Consider the following 17,519-nt stretch of genomic DNA (forward strand, 5'->3'; position numbering starts at 1 on the left):
AGAAAATGTTGCCATCATTTTTGCATTCAAATGAGCTCAGCCAACATCAGTGGTCATTTGACATCAGATGTTCTAATCAGGAATGAGATTTTAATGCAGTCAACAGTGTTTTACTGTCTTTGACATCAAATGTGATCGAAGACTCGAAGGCGAAAGGTGCTTGATGGCACCAAAATTAGGCATTCGCAGGCGTCAAGTGTGATTAGCAACCTGCATTGAAAACCACAAGCAACTTAATAAAATAATATCTGAATTTATTAAGTTTTTTCATTTAGTCCAAAAAATCTTTCCACTGTACATGCTGAGAGCACCACCGGATCCCCATCAGTTCTTAACTCGTTTTATTAATTCATTTATTGATGTCCTGGGAAGAAAACATGCAGGACGATGGTTATGAGTCTTAGCTTCTCTGGTGCTTCTCTCCCCCGCCCTGCACTAGTTATAGGTTATGAAGAAAATCATAAAACTAGCTTCTCAAAACATATATGTTAAAGCAGTGTCTGATTTTTCTAAAGTTAGCTCAATTTTAGGATGTTTGAAGCTATAGAAATTCAGAAATATGGAGAATAAACTCCATAACAAAAACAGAATTACCTGGAAAAACTCAGCAGGTCTGGCAGCATCGGCGGAGAAGAAATCAGTTAACGTTTCGAGCCTTCATGGCCCTTCGGCAGAACTGAAGCATAGTTAGGAGAAGGGAGAAATATAAACTGGTTTAAGGTTGGGGGGGGGAGAGACGTTGAGGGTGTGGTGATAGGTAAGCAGTGATAGAAGCAGATAATCAAAAGATGTCACAGACAAAAGGGTCAAAGAGGTGTTGAAGGTGGTGATATTTGTCTGAGAGAAGTGCTAATTAAGAATGGAAGACAGGATATTCAAAGTACAGCTCTAGTGGGGGTGGGGTGGACAGACTAACAAGGTTTTAGTTTTAGATTTAAAAATAATGGAAATAGGTGGGGAAAGAAGAATCTATATAAATTATTGAAAAAAAAAAGGGGGGGGTGGGAGAAACTGGGTGGGGGGGGGAGTTTAAGATCTAAAGTTGTTGAATTCAATATTCAGCCCGGAAGGCTGTAAAGTGCCTAGTCGGAAGATGAGGTGCTGTTCCTCCAGTTTGCGTTGGGCTTCACTGGAACAATACAGCAAGCCAAGGACAGACATGTGGGCAAGAGAACAGGGTGGAGTGTTAAAATGGCGAGCGACAGGGAGGTTTAGGTCTTTCTTGCGGACAGACCGCAGGTGTTCTGCAAAACGGTCGCCCAGTTTGCGTTTGGTCTCTCCAATGTGGAGGAGACTGCATTGGGAGCAACGAATGCAGTAGACTAAGTTAGGGGAAATGCAAGTGAAATGCTGCTTCACTTGAAAGGAGTGTTTGGACCCTTGGATGGTGAGGAGAGAGGAAGTGAAGGGGCAGGTGTTGCATCTTCTGCGTGGGCATGGGGAGGTGCCATAGGTGGGGGTTGAGGAGTAGGGGGTGATGGAGGAGTGGACCAGGGTGTCCCGGAGGGAACGATCCCTACGGAATGCCGTCAGGGGGGGTGAAGGGAAGATGTGTTTGGTGGTGGCATCATGCTGGAGTTGGCGGAAATGGCGGAGGATGATCCTTTGAATGCGGAGGCTGGTGGGGTGATAAGTGAGGACAAGGGGGACCCTATCATGTTTCTGGGAAGGAGGAGAAGGCGCGAGGGAGGATGCGTAGGATATGGGCCGGACACGGTTGAGGGCCCTGTCAACGACCGTGGATGGAAAACCTCGGTTAAGGAAGAAGGAGGACATGTCAGAGGAGCTGTTTTTGAAGGTAGCGTCATCAGAACAGATGCGACGGAGGCGAAGGAACTGAGAGAATGGGATGGAGTCTTGACAAGAAGCGGGGTGTGAGGAGCTGTAGTCGAGGTAGCTGTGGGAGTCGGTAGGCTTGTAATGGATATTGGTGGACAGTATATCATCAGAAATTGAGACAGAGAGGTCAAGGAAGGGAAGAGAAGTATCAGAGATGGACCATGTGAAAATGATGGAGGGGTGGAAATTGGAAGCAAAATTAATAAATTTTTCCAGGTCCTGACGAGAGCATGAAGCAGCACCGAAGTAATCATCGATGTACCGGAGAAAGAGTTGTGGGAGGGGGCCGGAGTAGGACTGGAACAAGGAATGTTCCACATACCCCATAAAGAGACAGGCATAGCTGGGGCCCATGTGGATACCCATAGCCACACCTTTTATTTGGAGGAAGTGAGAGGAGTTAAAGGAGAAATTGTTCAGTGTGAGAACAAGTTCAGCCAGACGGAGGAGAGTAGTGGTGGATGGGGATTGTTGGGGCCTCTGTTCAAGGAAGAAGCTAAGGGCCCTCAGACCATCCTGGTGGGGGATGGAGGTGTAGAGGGATTGGACATCCATGGTGAAGAGGAAGCGGTTGGGGCCAGGGAACTGGAAATTGTTGATGTGACGTAAGGTGTCAGAGGAATCACGGATGTAGGTGGGAAGGGACTGGGCAAGGGGAGAGAGAAGGGAGTCAAGATAACGAGAAATGAGTTCCGTGGGGCAGGAACAGGCTGACACGATTGGTCTGCCAGGACAGTTCTGTTTGTGGATTTTGGGTAGGAGGTAGAAGCGGGCCGTCCGAGGTTGGGCGACTATCAAGTTGGAAGCTGTGGGAGGAAGATCTCCAGAGGTATGAGGTCAGTGACAGTCCTGGAAACAATGGCTTGATGTTCTGTGGTGGGGTCATGGTCCAGGGAGAGGTAGGAGGAAGTGTCTGCGAGTTGACGCTCAGCCTCCGCGAGGTAGAGGTCAATGCGCCAGACATCAACAGCACCACCCTTGTCAGCGGGTTTGATGACAATGTTGGGGTTGGACCTAAGAGAACGGAGTGCAGTGAGTTCAGAGAGAGACAGATTAGAATGGGTGAGAGGAGCAGAGAAATTGAGACGGCTAATGTCACGCCGACAGTTCTCAATGAAAAGATCAAGAGAAGGTAAGAATCCAGAGGGAGGGGTCCAAGTGGAGGGAGAATATTGGAGGTGGGTAAAAGGATCCGTTGAACGGGGAGAGGACTCCTGCCCAAAGAAGTGAGCACGGAGACGAAGACGGCGGAAGAAGAGTTCAGCATCATGCCGAGCCCGAAATTCATTGAGATGAGGGCGTAAGGGTATGAAACTAAGTCCTTTGCTGAGCACTGAACGTTCAGCATCGGAGAGGGGAAGGTCAGGGGGTATAGTGATTGTGTGGCTGGGGCTGGGATTGGAAGCTGGGGTGAGGACGGAGGGACAAGCAGGGGTGGAGGGTCCCAGATGGGTGTTGGTGTCGATGAGTTGTTGGAGCTTGCGTTCCTTAGCACTTGAGAGAAAGAGAAAAAGTTTCTTGTTGAGGCGACGGATGAGGCGAAGAATGAAATGAAACTGGGGGCACGCGCAGCTTTGAAAAAGGGTGCGGCGGTGCTGCTGGAGGGAGAGGTCGAGTGTGTTCATATGGCGGCGCATGGCACTGAGTGTGGATCTCAGAATGCGACGGGATAAACTCCATGATGGTTTTTGGTGTTAGAATGCTTAAGGGAAGTAATTTTGCAAATCGCAAATTTTTGAGCACTGTAGTTGATGGCAATTGATGACAATGATGTCAGTTGTTTGCTAATTGCAATGATAGCTAAATGATTGCTTTTCAGTGCAAGTGATGTCAAATGAACATAAATGAGCACTGTTGAGCGCAAATGATGTCAAAATTTTCTGGTAGGGGTATAGTGGCAAGTATATATACTTTACAGTCAGTATAAGTTAAAAGCAATACCCAAGCATGATGAATGTGACAGAAGTACTGTTACCTCAAATGTCAGGCACATGAAGTTAACTATGAACTCGACAGGAAGTGTTGTATTGTATCATATATTACAGATATTTCATAAATTATAAATATGACTTTTCTTTGTACTAACATTCTTCATATTCTAATTCAGTACACAATCTGTCTCATTTACAAGGTGCTATTTGGATTCCTTTGAGCTGTGTTTTCTCTTTGAAGGTACGTGACACGGACAGAAAGCGTATTGAGGAGTTAATGGAAGAAAACTTGACCCTTGAAATGGCTCAGAAACAGAGCATGGATGAATCATTGCACTTGGGCTGGGAACTAGAACAGTTATCCAAGACTAATGAATTATCTGAGGGTAAGCAAAGTCATGTTAAACATGTTAGATTGATTAATTTGTCAGGATAATTTTTGTCAATTTACATAATTGCAGCAGTTCCAAAAAATATATTTCATATCATTTTATTGGATACTTTGATTTTGTATTCCTCCATTTATGTTAATTTTCTGAAAATCAGTTAATAGTATAAGCATACATATCAATAAAAAACAGAAAATGCTGGAAATATTCAGCAGGTCTGGCAGCACCTGTGGGAGAGAGAAAGAGTTAATGTTTCAGATCAACGACGCTTTGTTAGTACACAGATGCTGCCAGACTTGTTGAATGTTTCTAACATTTCCGGTTTTTATTTCAAATTCCCAGTATCTGCAGTACTTGGCTCTTGTACTAGCGTACATCTTTAGCTCGTTTCTCTTGATGTGCAGCTAATTTTGTATCATAAAGTAACATTAATTGCTCATAACACAAGAAGCATGTATAGAGAAAAAAATTGTTAATGAGCTGAATTTTCCCAGATCTGTTCAGACAGGGTTGGAGGTGGGGCCAGGAAAGTACCAAGAAACCCTGTCAGGATGACTTCCCACTTTCTGACCACTTTCCCAGGAGCGAACTGTCAGAGGAATCAGTAGCCAGTTCCAGGGAGGTGGGCAAGGCAGCTAATTAAAGCTCCAGTCAAAGGCCACAACTTTTCTGACATCACATGGGCCCTGCTGTGTTGAGAGCCCAGCAACACTGTGGCTGTGCCAATACCGAGAGGTTGGCAGACCATGGGTGGCTGAATTAATTGGCAGCATGAGGGGGCCACAGTACTCACAGGGGTTTCAGAGCGGTCACAGGCACTTGTCCGGATTGAGGTGCTCCCCCCAGGTCCCTCTCTTAACCAGCAGCTCGCTTCTTGTGGTGCTGCTGGCCAGATATTGCAACAGGTCCCCCAATGTCTTGGTCCTCACCTTCCAACCCACCAGCTTCCACATTCAGTGGATGACGTACTTCCTTAATCAACACCTGCAGTGTGATGTGTTATGATTTCCATAGAGATGGATAACTTAAAAAAAATGAAAAATCATTTCCCAAACGACTTCATGGAAGAAACCAATGAACAAGATTTCACTTTTGTAACCTTAACAGGAATGAACCAAAATCAACATAATTCAAACATTGCTTAACCTGAAAATGCCTTCAACAGAAAAATAAATTTAACATTTAAATGACACCACAATTGCTACTGGCACACATGTAGCACCAAGAGTAGTTCAAAAGTTTCTCCCAGCTCTGCGACAGAGTTTCACCACTCATTGATACCCTGGGTTGAATCTTCCAAGGGCCTTCACCAACTGGTCCACTCAATCTGAGCCTTCCAGATACAATTACCAGCAGGGCACACTTCGATGAACCCTGTCTCCCTCCAGTCATCTGAATCCAGACAGCAGATTTCCAGAGACTCCTTTGCCTGAACCCTTAAATAAACTCCGTTATACAGTCTAGTCAGCTCTGATAAATTGTCTTTTCCTCAGAAGGATTTGCTTCTGCTGCTCCCAAGAGATTCTGTGTGAGAATGTCTTTTCCCTGCCCAGCTACAGCAGAACCCCAGCTGTAACTCGACACTTGATTACCTGTCTATTTACCTTCGCTTGGGCCAACTCCCATTTCGAAAGCAACCTAGATCATATGAACACTTCTCAGAAGTAATTCCAACATTGCCAGGAATCACTTTAACTTAATTTCACTTTGGATTTAAAGGGACTTTCACAAACAGAAACTATGGTCCTTTATCCCCCAAAGCACGAGGTTCATGGAAAGATGGTGCAGGAGGGAGGGCTTTAGCTTCTTGGGACATGGGGACCAGCTCTCGGGGCAATGGGATCTGTACAGGCTGGATGGGTTGCACCTAAATAGAGCCAGGACTGAGTTCCTTGCAGGGCATTTTGCCAGTGCTTTTGGGGAGGGTTTAAACTAACTTGGCAGGGGTTTGGGAACCAGAAGATAATATCAGAGAGGAATACCAAGGTGCACAATATGTTGGGAGATAGCACTAGAATAGGGAATAGTAAGTTAATGGGTGACGTCAGAATAAGGGAGAAAGTAATAACGTCTAAATCATGACTACAGTGCATGTATGTGAATGCACGGAGTGTGGTTAAAAAGATTGGTGAGTAACAGGCGCAGATTGACGTGGAAATATGATGTGCCTACAACAGAGATCTGGCTCAAAGAAGGGCAGGACTACGTGTTAAATATTCCTAGACACAAGGTGTTCAGGAAAGATAGGAAAGGAAGAAAACGGGGAGGGGTGGCAGTATTAGTTAAGGAGAGCATTGCAGTGCAGGAGAAAAAAAAGAGTCCCAAAGGGGTCAAGAACAGAATCTATTTGGCTAGAGCTAAGGAACAAAAAAGTTGCAATTACATTGCTTGGTGTGGTTTATAGGCCACCAATTAGTGGAAGGGGTGTGGAGGAACACATCTGCAAGGAAATTACAGAAATACAAAAATTATAGACTAGTTATAATGGGGGACTTTAATTACCCAAATGTAGACTGGGATAGTAGTAGTGTAAAGGGCAGAGAGGGGCAACAGTTGCTAGAGTGTATTCAAGAAAATTTTCTACAGCAGTACGTTTCCAGTCCAATGAGAAAGGAGGCACTGCTAGACCAGTTTCTTGGGAATGAAGTGGACCAAGTGTCAGTAGGAGAACATTTAGGGGACAGTGATCATTGTATCATAAGATTTAGGTTGACTATGGAAAATGACGAAGAACAATCCAGAGTAAGAGTAATTAGCTGGGGGAAAGCCAACTTTAATGGGGGTAAAAACTGTTCTGAGCTGAATAAAATGGAGTCAAAGGTTGGCAGGAAAAATGGTAGCTGAATGGTACCTTCAAAGAGGAGAGCTCAGGCACAGTCAAGATGTGTTCCCTCGAAAGGAAAAGGTAGGGCAAACAAATCCAGAGCTCCCCAAATGGCAAAAGAGATAGAGATAAAAATTAAGATAAGGAGAAAAATGTATGCTTTTGACAGATGTCAGATAGAAAATACAATTGAGAACCAGGCTGAATATAGAAGGTTCAGAGGGGAGGTGCAAAAGCCAATAAGAGAAGTGAAGAGGCAGTATGAAAAGAGGTTGGAAGCTAACATATAAGGGAATTCCGAAGTCTTCAATAAGCATATCAGTAGTAAAAAGGTGGTAAAAGGAAAAGTAGGGCTGATTAGGGACCATAAAGGGGGATTTACACATGGGGGCAGGGGGCATAGCTGAGGTAATAAATGAATACTTATCTTCTTCCTTGTTAAAGACAGATGCAGCTACCCAGGCCATGGTCAGAGAGGAGGTAATTCAGACACTAGAAGGGTTTAAAATTTATAAGGAGGTGCTATTGGATAAGCTATTCGTACTTAAAGTTGATAAAGCACTAGAACTGGATGCGGTGCATTCCTCTGAGGGAAGTGAGAGTGGAAATTGCAGAGGCACTGGCCTTAATTTTCCAATCTTCCTTAGACTCGGGGGTAGTGCCAGAGGGCTGAAGAATTGCAAACGTTACATCCTTATTTTAAAAAGGGTGTAAAGATAAGCCCAGCAACTACAGGCCAGTCAGTTTAACTTTGGTGGTGGGGAAACATCTAGAAACAATAATGTGGGACAAAAGTAATAGTCACACGGACAATGCGGCTTAATTAAGGAATGCCAGCATGGATTTCTTCAGGGAAAACTATGTTTAACTAACCCACTGGAGTTTTTTGAAGAAGTGACAGCGAGGGTTGATGAGGGCGATGTGGTATACATGAACTTCCAAAAGATATTTGATAAAGTACCGCATGACAGACTTGAGCAAAGTTAAAGCTCATGGAATAAAAGGGAAAGTAGCAACATAAATATGAAATTGGCTGAGTGACAGGAAACAGCGAGTAGTGGTTAATGTATGTTTTTCGGACCGGAGGAAGGTTTGTACTGGAGTCCCCCAGGGGTCAGTGTTGGGGCCCTGGCTTTTTGTGATATATATTAATGACTCAGACCTTGGTGTACATGGCACAATTTCAAAATTTGCAGATGATACAAAACTTGGAAGCATTGTGAATTGTGAGGTGGATAGTGTAGAACTTCAAAAGAACATAAATTAGCGGAATGGGTGGACAGGTGACAGATGAAGTTCAATGCAGAGAAATGTGAAGTGATTCATTTTGGTGGGAAGAACATGGAGAGACAATATAACTAAAGGGTACGACTCTCAATGAGGTGCAGCAGCAGAGGTACCTGTGTGTATATGTGAATGAATCATTGAAGGTGGCAGGACAGGTTGAGAGACAGGTTAAAAAAGCATGCAGTATCCTAGGCTTTATTAATAGGGGCATAGAGTACAAGAGTAAGGAGGATATGTTGAACTTCTATCAGACTCTAGTTCAGCCTCAGCTGCTAGAACAACAATAGGGTTCCTCCTGTCCACCTCCCCTGTTGTTCGTTCCCTTTTTCCTCCCTTTTGTATTTTGTTAAAACCTAATTGTTTTCTAACTAACTTTTTCCAGTTCTGATGAAGGGTCATCGACCTAAATGTTAACTTTGTTTCTCTCTGCGCAGATGCTGCCTGACTTGCATCTTCAGCATTGTATGTTTTGTTTCAGATTTCCAACATTTGCAATATTTTGGTTTTGTATTAATTACTCATAATTATTAGAATTTAAGGAAACAAGGATTGCAGTGGGGCAGTCCATTGGAATGTCAATCCATGACACTGTTGAGTGATAAGACAACTCATGCCATTGATCTCCTGGACCATTCAGTTCGCAATCTCAACTACGTGATTATGGGAAAGCACCAGGGAGGAAGAAAAATAAAACTGAGAGTTATCTCTGGACTGCACTTGCACAGGTTCTAGTGACTGGATTCAGAACAGAATTGGTGGAAGCAAGTTTTGATCGCTTCTGTCAGCCAAGGATGGAGAAACTCATTATGGGAAAGTGAAGGATAAAACTTTCAAGAGTTTTGCTTGATACTTAAACTATTTGTGTGATATACACCTACTCGTTATTATCTCAAAATGTATATATAAATTTTAAGATTAAGGGCCTGAACATTTTTCAGTTGATTTGACTGAAACAGATTTCTAATGTACCAAATTTGCTAAATTAGACTACTAAGACGGGAAACTACTGTTCTGTGGCTGTAAAAACTATTGATAATTCTTCATTAACATGTTAGTGAATCATTTAGCCTGATTTTGTTTTTAAAATCCTTGCAGGGCCGCACAAGTCTCTAGGCCAGGAAGTGAATGAATTGACTTCTAGTCGTTTGCTTAAGATGGAGAAAGAAAACCAGGCTCTGCTGAAAACTGTGGATGAGCTTCGTAGTATCATGGATTCTACAGATGGCAGTAACTTTAAGATCTTGGAGCTAGAAAAGGAAAACCAGAGACTTAAAAAAAAGGTGTCAGTTGTCTGTCATATATCACAGTACAGAGTAAACATACAAAAAGGACAGTAGAAGTACAGCTGGTACTTTGAGCAGCTCCACCCTAAGTCATTTACACTCTCAGACATCAACATACCATCATTGTTAACTGTTAACCCCCTACTGCCTCCTCCCCCAGCCACCTGCCCCCAAGCCAACCCACTGCTCTTATGCTATCTCCTGAAACGCTAATTTGGGAGGGGATTGGGGGTGGTGGTGCACTGGGAGCAGGGTGAAATAGGACATTTTTCTCCAACCCACAAAGACAATCGAGATAACTCCAGGAGATTATAATGGCTGGTGGTACAAAGTTGGAGTTAGCAACCTTTTGTAGGTTAAGAAGTTTACTATTTGCAGATGTTGTCCAGCTCATCTTGGATATTTGCAGCAAATGTATACTTGAGTAACACGCACATGCTGGCAATGTATTCCAGAGATTCTTTATTGCAAAAGGAACCATTTCCTTGTATCTGATATAGCTTTATGATGTAACTTGTTCTTGCATCCCTAGTCCCCCTGAACAATCCTTGCTTTTCCTTATTTAAGGGATGTCAGTCATAACCTCCTCAAAGTGACACTTTCCAAACTAAAAAGCTACTCCTCTCCAAACTAGTTCTCTCTCAAGTCCTCCACTGTTACAGAATTATCAAACTGCTTATCTGATGTTCAGTACTGGATGAATAGAAATTTCCCGCAATTAAAAATTGGGAAGACTTGAAGCCATTGTTTTCTCTCCCCACTACCAATTTCATCTCTCTGGCAGCATTCAAGATTAAACCAATCTATTCGCAACCTTGGTGTCACATTTGATCCCCATGATGAGTCTCCAACTTCATATTTGTGCCAAGGCTACCTATTTCCAGCTCTGTAACTTTGCCCTGTCTCAGCTCATCTGCTGCTGAAGCCCTCATTCATGTCTTTGTTATCTCTAACCTCAACGACTACAATGTATTCTTGGCTGGTTTCCCATATTCAATCCTCCGTAAGCATGAGGTCATCCAAAACTCTATTGCCCGTGTCTTAACTCGCAGTAAGTCCTGTTCCACCATCACCCCATGCTCGCTGACCTACATTAGCTCCCAGCCAAGCAACATCTTGACTTTAAAATTCTCATCCTTGTTTTCAAATCCCTCCATGGCCTTGCTCCTCCTTTATTTCTGAAATCTTCTCCAGCCTCTCAATCCTCTGGGATTTTAGCATTCCTCTAATTCTGACCTCTTGTGCATTCCCAATTATAACTGCTCCACCATTGATGGCTTTACCTTCAGTTGGCTAGACCTCAAGCTCTAGAATTCCCTCCCTACACCTCTCCGTCTTTCTACCTTGCTTTCCTCCTTTAAGACACTCCTTAAGCTCTTTCCTCTTTGACCAAGCTTTTTCCCACCTGATCTGATATCCCCTTAAGTGGCTCGGTGTCATACTTTGTTTTATAATGCTCCTGAAGTTCTTTGGGATGTTTCATAACCTTAAAGTCACTATATAAATATGCAATTTGTTGTACTAACTAAGGACCCTTAAACTACTAGTCAGTTAAGTGGCCCTCATCTGAATTTTTAGGATATCAACCATGTGAGTGAGAGGACCAAAACTGAACATTGTATTCTACAGTTGACATCAGCGAGCATGGGGGTGATGGTAGAACATGACTTGCTCCGAGTTAAGACAAGGGCAGTAGAGTTTTGAATGACCTCATGTTTATGGGGGGGTTGAATGTGGGAAACCAGCCAGGAGTGTATTGTAGTAGTTGAGTTTGGAAATAACAAGGCATGCATGAGGTGGTGGCATAGTGGTATTGTCACTAGGCTGGTAGTCCTGGGTAATGTTCTGGGGACCTGGGTTTGAATCCCACCACGGCAGATGGTGGAAATTTAATTCAGTAAAAATCTGGAATTTAAATGACCATTGTTGATTGTTGTAAAAACCCATCTGGTTCACTGATGCCCTTTAGCAAAGGACACACACTTCACACACTTGCCTCTTAAGCTCCCCCTGAAATGACCGAGCAAGCTGCTCAGTTGTATTAAACCACTAAAAAGTCAATAAAACGGAATGAAACCGACCTAGGCACCAGAAAGGACAAAGGGAAAGCCAGCTCTATCGATCTTGCAAAGTTCTCCTTACTAACATCTGGGGGTTTGTGCCAAAATTGGGAGAGTTATTTCACAGGCTCGTCAAGCAACAGCCCTATGTAGTCATACTCACTGAATCATACCTTATAGATCCCCCATGAAGCCTCATGGTCAAACATGGGCAAGGAAACCTCCTGCTGATTACCACATACTGCCTCCCTGCCCCCCACCTCTCAGCTGATGAATAAATACTCCTCCATGTTGAACACCACTTGGGGGAGGCACTGAGGGTGGCAAGGGTGCAGAATGTACTCTGGGTGGGGGACTTCAAAGTCCATCACCAAGAGTGTCTTGGTAGCACCACAACAGAGCTGGCTGAGTTCTAAAGGACATAGCTGTTACACTGGGTGTATGGTAAGTGGTGAGGAAACCAACAAGAGGGAAAAACATACTTGACCTCATCCTCACCAACCTGCCTACCACAGATGCATCTGCCCATGACAGTATCGGTAGGCGTGACCAATGCAGAGTCCTCGTGGAGGCAAAGTTCCGTCTTCACATTGAGGATACTCTCCATTGTGTTGTTTGGCACCACCACCGTGCTAAATGGGATAGATTTTGAACAGATCTAGCGACTCAAGACTGGGAATCCATGAGGCATTGTGGGCCATCAGCAGCGGCAGAATTGTACTCAACCACAATCTGTAACATCATGGCCAGGCATATCCTCCACTCTACCATTACCACCAAGCTAGGAGATCAACCCTGGTTCAATGAAGACTGCCGGAGGGCATGCCAGGAACAGCACCAGGCATACCTAAAAATGAGGTGTCAACCTGGTGAAGCTACTACACAGTATGGTGTGTGCCAAACAGCATAGGCAGCAAGTGATAGAGCTATGCAACCCCACAACCAACAGATCAGACCCAAGCTCTGTAGTCCTGCCACATCCAGTCGTGAATGGTGGTGGACAATTAACAATTTAATGGAGGAGAAGGCCCCACAAATATCCCCATCCTCAGTGATGGAGGAGCCCAGCACATCAGTGCAAAAGATAAGGCTGAAGCATTTGCAACAATCTTCAGCCAGAAGCGCCGAGTGGATGGATCCATCACGGCCTCCTCTGGAGGTCCCCAGCATCACAGATGCCAGTTTTGAGCCAATTCAATTTGCTCCACATGATATCAGGAAATGCCTGAGGGCACTGGATAATGCAAAAGTTATGGGCTCTGACAATATTCCAGCAATAGCACTGCAGACTTTTGCTCCAGAACTTGCTGCATCCCTAGCTGTTCCAGTACAGCTACAAAACTGACATCTACCCTACAATGTGGAAAAGTGCCCAGGCATGTCCTGTACACACAAAGCAGGACAAATCCAACCGGCTTAATTACTGCCCCCTCAATCTACTTTAGATCATCAGCAAAATGATGGAAGGAGTCATCAACAATGCTATCAAGCGGCACTTGCTTAGCAATAACCTGCTTACTGATGCTCAGTTTGGGCTCCACCAGGGCCACTCAGCTCCTGACCTCATTATAGCCTTAGTTCAAATATGGACAAAAGAGCTGAACTCCAGAGGTGAGGTGAGAGTGACTGCCCCTGACATCAAAGCAGCATTTGACCACGTATGGCTCCAAGGATCCTCAACAAAACTGGAGGCAATGGGAATAGGGAAAAACTCTCTGCTGGTTGGAGTTATACCTAGCACAAAGAAGATGATTGTGGTTGGAGGTCAATCATCTCAGCTCCAGGACATCACTGCATATGTTCTTCAGGGTAGTGTCCTAAGCCCAACCATCTTCAGTTCCTTCATCAATGACCTTCCTTCCATCATAAGGTAAGAAGTGGGAATGTTTGCTGCTGATTGCACAATGTTCACCGTTTGTGACTCCTCAGACACTGAAGCAGTCCATGTCCAAATGCAGCAAGACTTGGGCAACATCCAGATTGACAAATGGCAAGTAACATTTGTGCCACACAAGTGCCAGGCAATGACCATTTCCAACAAGAGAAAAGCTAAGCATCGCCCCGTGACATTCAATGGCATTACCATTGCTGAATCCCCCACTATCAACGTCCTGTGGGTTACCATTAACCAGAAACTGACCAGGACTAGCCATATAAATATTGTGGCTACAAGAGCAGGTCAGAGGCTAGGAATCCTGCTGTGAGTAACACACTTCCTGACTCCCCAGAGCATGTCCACCATCTACAAGGCACAAGTCAAGAGTATGATGGAATACTCTCCACTTGCCTGAATGAGTGCAGCTCCAACAACACTTAAGAAGCTTGACACCATCCTGGACAAAGCAGCCTGCTCAATTGGCACCCTTTCCACCAACATTCACTCCACCACCAATGAACAGTGGCAGCAGTATACCATCTACGAGATGCACTGCAGAAACTCACCAAGGCTCTGTAGGCAGCACCTTCCAAACCCACGACCGCTACCATCTAGAAGGACAAGGGCAGCAAATACATGGGAACATTACCTGCAAGTTCCCCTCCAAACCACTCACCATCCTGACTTGGAAATATATTGCAGTTCCTTTACTGTCGCCAGGTCAAAATCCTGGAACTCCCTCCCTAATAGCACTGTGGGTGTCCCTACGCCACATGGACTGCAGCAGTTCAAGAAGGCAGCCCCCCACCACCTTCTCAAAGGCAATTGGGGATGGGAAATCAATGCTGGCCAAGCCTGCAATGCCCACATCCTGTAAATTAATAATAAAGCAGCAGACGGGCAAAGTTACAGAGGTGGGAATAAAATATGCCTTCGTGATGGTACAGATATGAGGGCGGAAGCTCATTTCAGGATCAAATGTGAAACCATAATTCTGAACAGATGGGCTTAATCTGATCAAGACCTTGTACAAGGAAAGGTTTGAATTTTTTTTACATTTAATTGCTCAAGCAACAAATTTTAACATCCTATTTTGTCTCACAATAGCCTTGTGATATTGGTCATGAACTCTTTGACATAACTCACCCTTAAACAGTTCCGTCACTGAGCAACCTTCAGGCAACTCTGCGTGGTGAAAAAATGCTTGAATTGCACCTATCAAAATGAATCGCATAACATTTGACTGTATTAAAAGCCATCCGCGGGCAGGAGCCCTATTACTCCCTATTATATCTGGATCTAGTTTTTAATGTTCAGCTTTTACACATGGACATATCCTCAAGAAAGTGGATCATGTTTTGAAACTGAGGGGAAATAACCTGAATCGAGATTTTAGTTGGCTTAGCAAGCTGTGACATAACTTTAGGTGGTATTAATTACTATCTGAAACCTCAAGGTTTGGTTCTCAGCTTAAAATTTCTCTTCTCCACTTTATGGTTTTACTTACATTCCTTTCTATGGCAACAATAGTTGTCTGTGCTAAGGTGTGCCTTCCATAGCATCAATTTATTGTCATTCACTTTAACAAAACTGTTGTAACGTAATTTCTGTCAGTTAGCAAGAAACAATCTTTGGCTGATAAATGGTGAGCAGACAACTCTGTATTTTTGTATTGAGCTACTATAAAATATGTCTTTAAATCCTCAAGAACAGTGTCAACAACTATTGCATTCATTTAGCACCTTTTGTATAGAAAAATTGCCAAAGCATTTCCGAGAAATAACCAAAATAATGCCCACCAAGCCAGAGAAGGTGATATTAGTTGCGCCTCTAAAACCTTGGTCAGACATGAGTTCAAAGAGGTTCTTGAAGGCAAAAAAGTTCTGGGAGGAAATTCCAGACCCTAGATGGCTAAAACCATGGCCTCCAGTGGCAGAGGAAAGACAGGAGGGAATGCACAAAAGTCCAGAGACAGAGAAAAGCTCAGCTAAAGGGTATGTAGGGCAGGAGGGAGGTTACAGAGCCAGGCTTTACATTCTGCTTTATTTGAAACTTTTAAATGTTAATTCATTGAGGATAAAGGAATACCTTCAAAAGCGTGTAAGATGAATTTGTACCCATGAGCTAGCAACAAACAAAAAATACCTGACATGGCAAATCTTTGAAGAGTAATGGGCTCTACAAAATATAAGGGAAGGAAACAGGGGAGCCTTGTGAAAAAAATTACTCACCTTCAAATCACCCCGTGGCCCCATTACACCATCGTAACCTCAACAATCAAAAGGATACAGAGTTCTCATAATCAGTGGTTAGGGGTGATTGACTGGTGCGGTGGATTTAACATTGGCTTTTTGCTCCTGTGACCTGGGTTCAAGTTGAAAAGACGTGGAAATAATGCTTCAATTTCAACACTAATTGGCAATCTCTCTCAAACAACAGGATGGCTGATGGGGATTTGTTTTTTGTAATGTCAAATTGTTTTAGTGGACCTGTTTTCAGAGTGGAATGGAGTTGTGGAAGTAAAGGATGTTTGTGGTAGCTCAAGATACTGCCACCAGTGATGAGCTAAAAGAAGGGGAGATGCACAGAAAAAAAAGCTAATGTTATATTGGGCAATAGTTATCATGATGTTGGTAGTGATTAAGATGGTGTAATGAGACAATGGAGAGATTTGAAGGTGAGTGAGAAAGTTTTAAATTCTTTGCATTATTAGGACAGTGACCAATGTAGTTGAGCAAAGAGAGGGAATAATAGTTGAGTGGGCCATAGTTCAGAAGAGGATATAGATGGCTGAATTTTAGGCAAATTGGAATTTATGGAGGATGGCAAGCCTAGGAGGATATTGACAAATCAAGCCTGGAGCAATAAAAGTACATAGGCTTGATGACAGTGGGAATGAAGTATGGGTGGAGATGGGTAAGGTTGCAGAGGTGGATGCAAGCAGCTGTATTGATGTATGAACAGGGCATTGCATTTGAAGATCAACCATAGGTCAGACAGCACAGAAAGATTTTCACACAATCTGATCCAGGTTCAGAGGATAAGAGGAAGTCGTAACAGTGTCAAGAAGTAATGGGGGGTGTAAGTTGTGATTTTGACCAGAGGAATCTTGTGAAGATAGAAAAAGCGGTCTGAAGAGGTTAGAACAGGATATTTTTGGGAATGATGCATATGGATCTGTGATGCAATAATTCACACACGAATCTAGGAGAGGAAAATTAAGTCAGAAATGTTGTGACAATTGGAGAGGATAGGAGAAGGGTAATGCAAGCAGAAGTGGGGGTGAACACAGGCTGACAGTGGCCAACAGTTTTAATGTGGGAGACACTTACTTCTCCTCGCTCCACATTTGGGCAAGTATAAAAATGCTGCCTTGTTTGATTCTAGCTACCTGCAATCGTATTAAGGATAGCTATTTTTGCTGATATGCAACTGAGAAAAGTGACTACAGCAAGCACAGTGCCTGCTGCACTGAATCACAATCCAATTTAGCAAAGCGTCCTGAAAACTACATTGCAACTCAGATTGGCTTGGAAAGAGGGCCTAACTCTCTGTTTCGGGTGTCTGTCCTAGATAATTACAGGGCGTTCTAACCAATATGGTGGTGATGCACTTCTAATATAGACTGAGAGCACATGTGCCATACTCCCTATTGGACTCTTAAGCACCTGTTTCCAAACTGAAAAGTGGGCATTGAACAATCGAAGTTCAAGGCCAGTCAGTTCTCTGTAAATCTAATCAACATTGTCATGCCCACTCAGTTATACTTGTGGTTTTATGGGAAATGAACACTTCACTTTTAAAAACAGAATGGAAAATGGGCAATTGACTTTGAAACAAGATGGGGTCAGGAGGTCAGGTGACTTCCCTTTGTGCCTGCCACATACAAATGAAACAACCCAAAGCTGGAAGTTAGTCTGCTTGACTGGTCAGGACATTAAAATGTAAATTACCTTTTGAAACATTCCCTTGAGAAGTCATTAAAAATGGAATAGATCTCCTGTGGATTTAACGGATGTTATTGTCCAAA

The 17,519-nt window shown here is 43.6% G+C and overlaps 1 protein-coding gene across 15 annotated transcripts in view; it reads left to right on the forward strand.

Moving 5' to 3' along the window:
• ccdc88ab (coiled-coil and HOOK domain protein 88ab) overlaps window positions 1-17,519 on the forward strand; it is a 350,607-nt gene that overhangs the window by 150,463 nt on the left and 182,625 nt on the right. For all 15 annotated transcript variants that reach the window (XM_078556951.1, XM_078556946.1, XM_078556945.1 and 12 more), the window contains 2 exons: window positions 4,012-4,156; window positions 9,366-9,550. In XM_078556951.1, the coding sequence (XP_078413077.1) occupies window positions 4,012-4,156; window positions 9,366-9,550 (330 nt within the window). The remainder of the gene's footprint in view (window positions 1-4,011; window positions 4,157-9,365; window positions 9,551-17,519) is intronic.

Source organism: Cetorhinus maximus, chromosome 14 (genome assembly GCF_964194155.1).
Source record: "Cetorhinus maximus chromosome 14, sCetMax3.hap1.1, whole genome shotgun sequence".
NCBI classification, from domain to species: domain Eukaryota; kingdom Metazoa; phylum Chordata; class Chondrichthyes; order Lamniformes; family Cetorhinidae; genus Cetorhinus; species Cetorhinus maximus.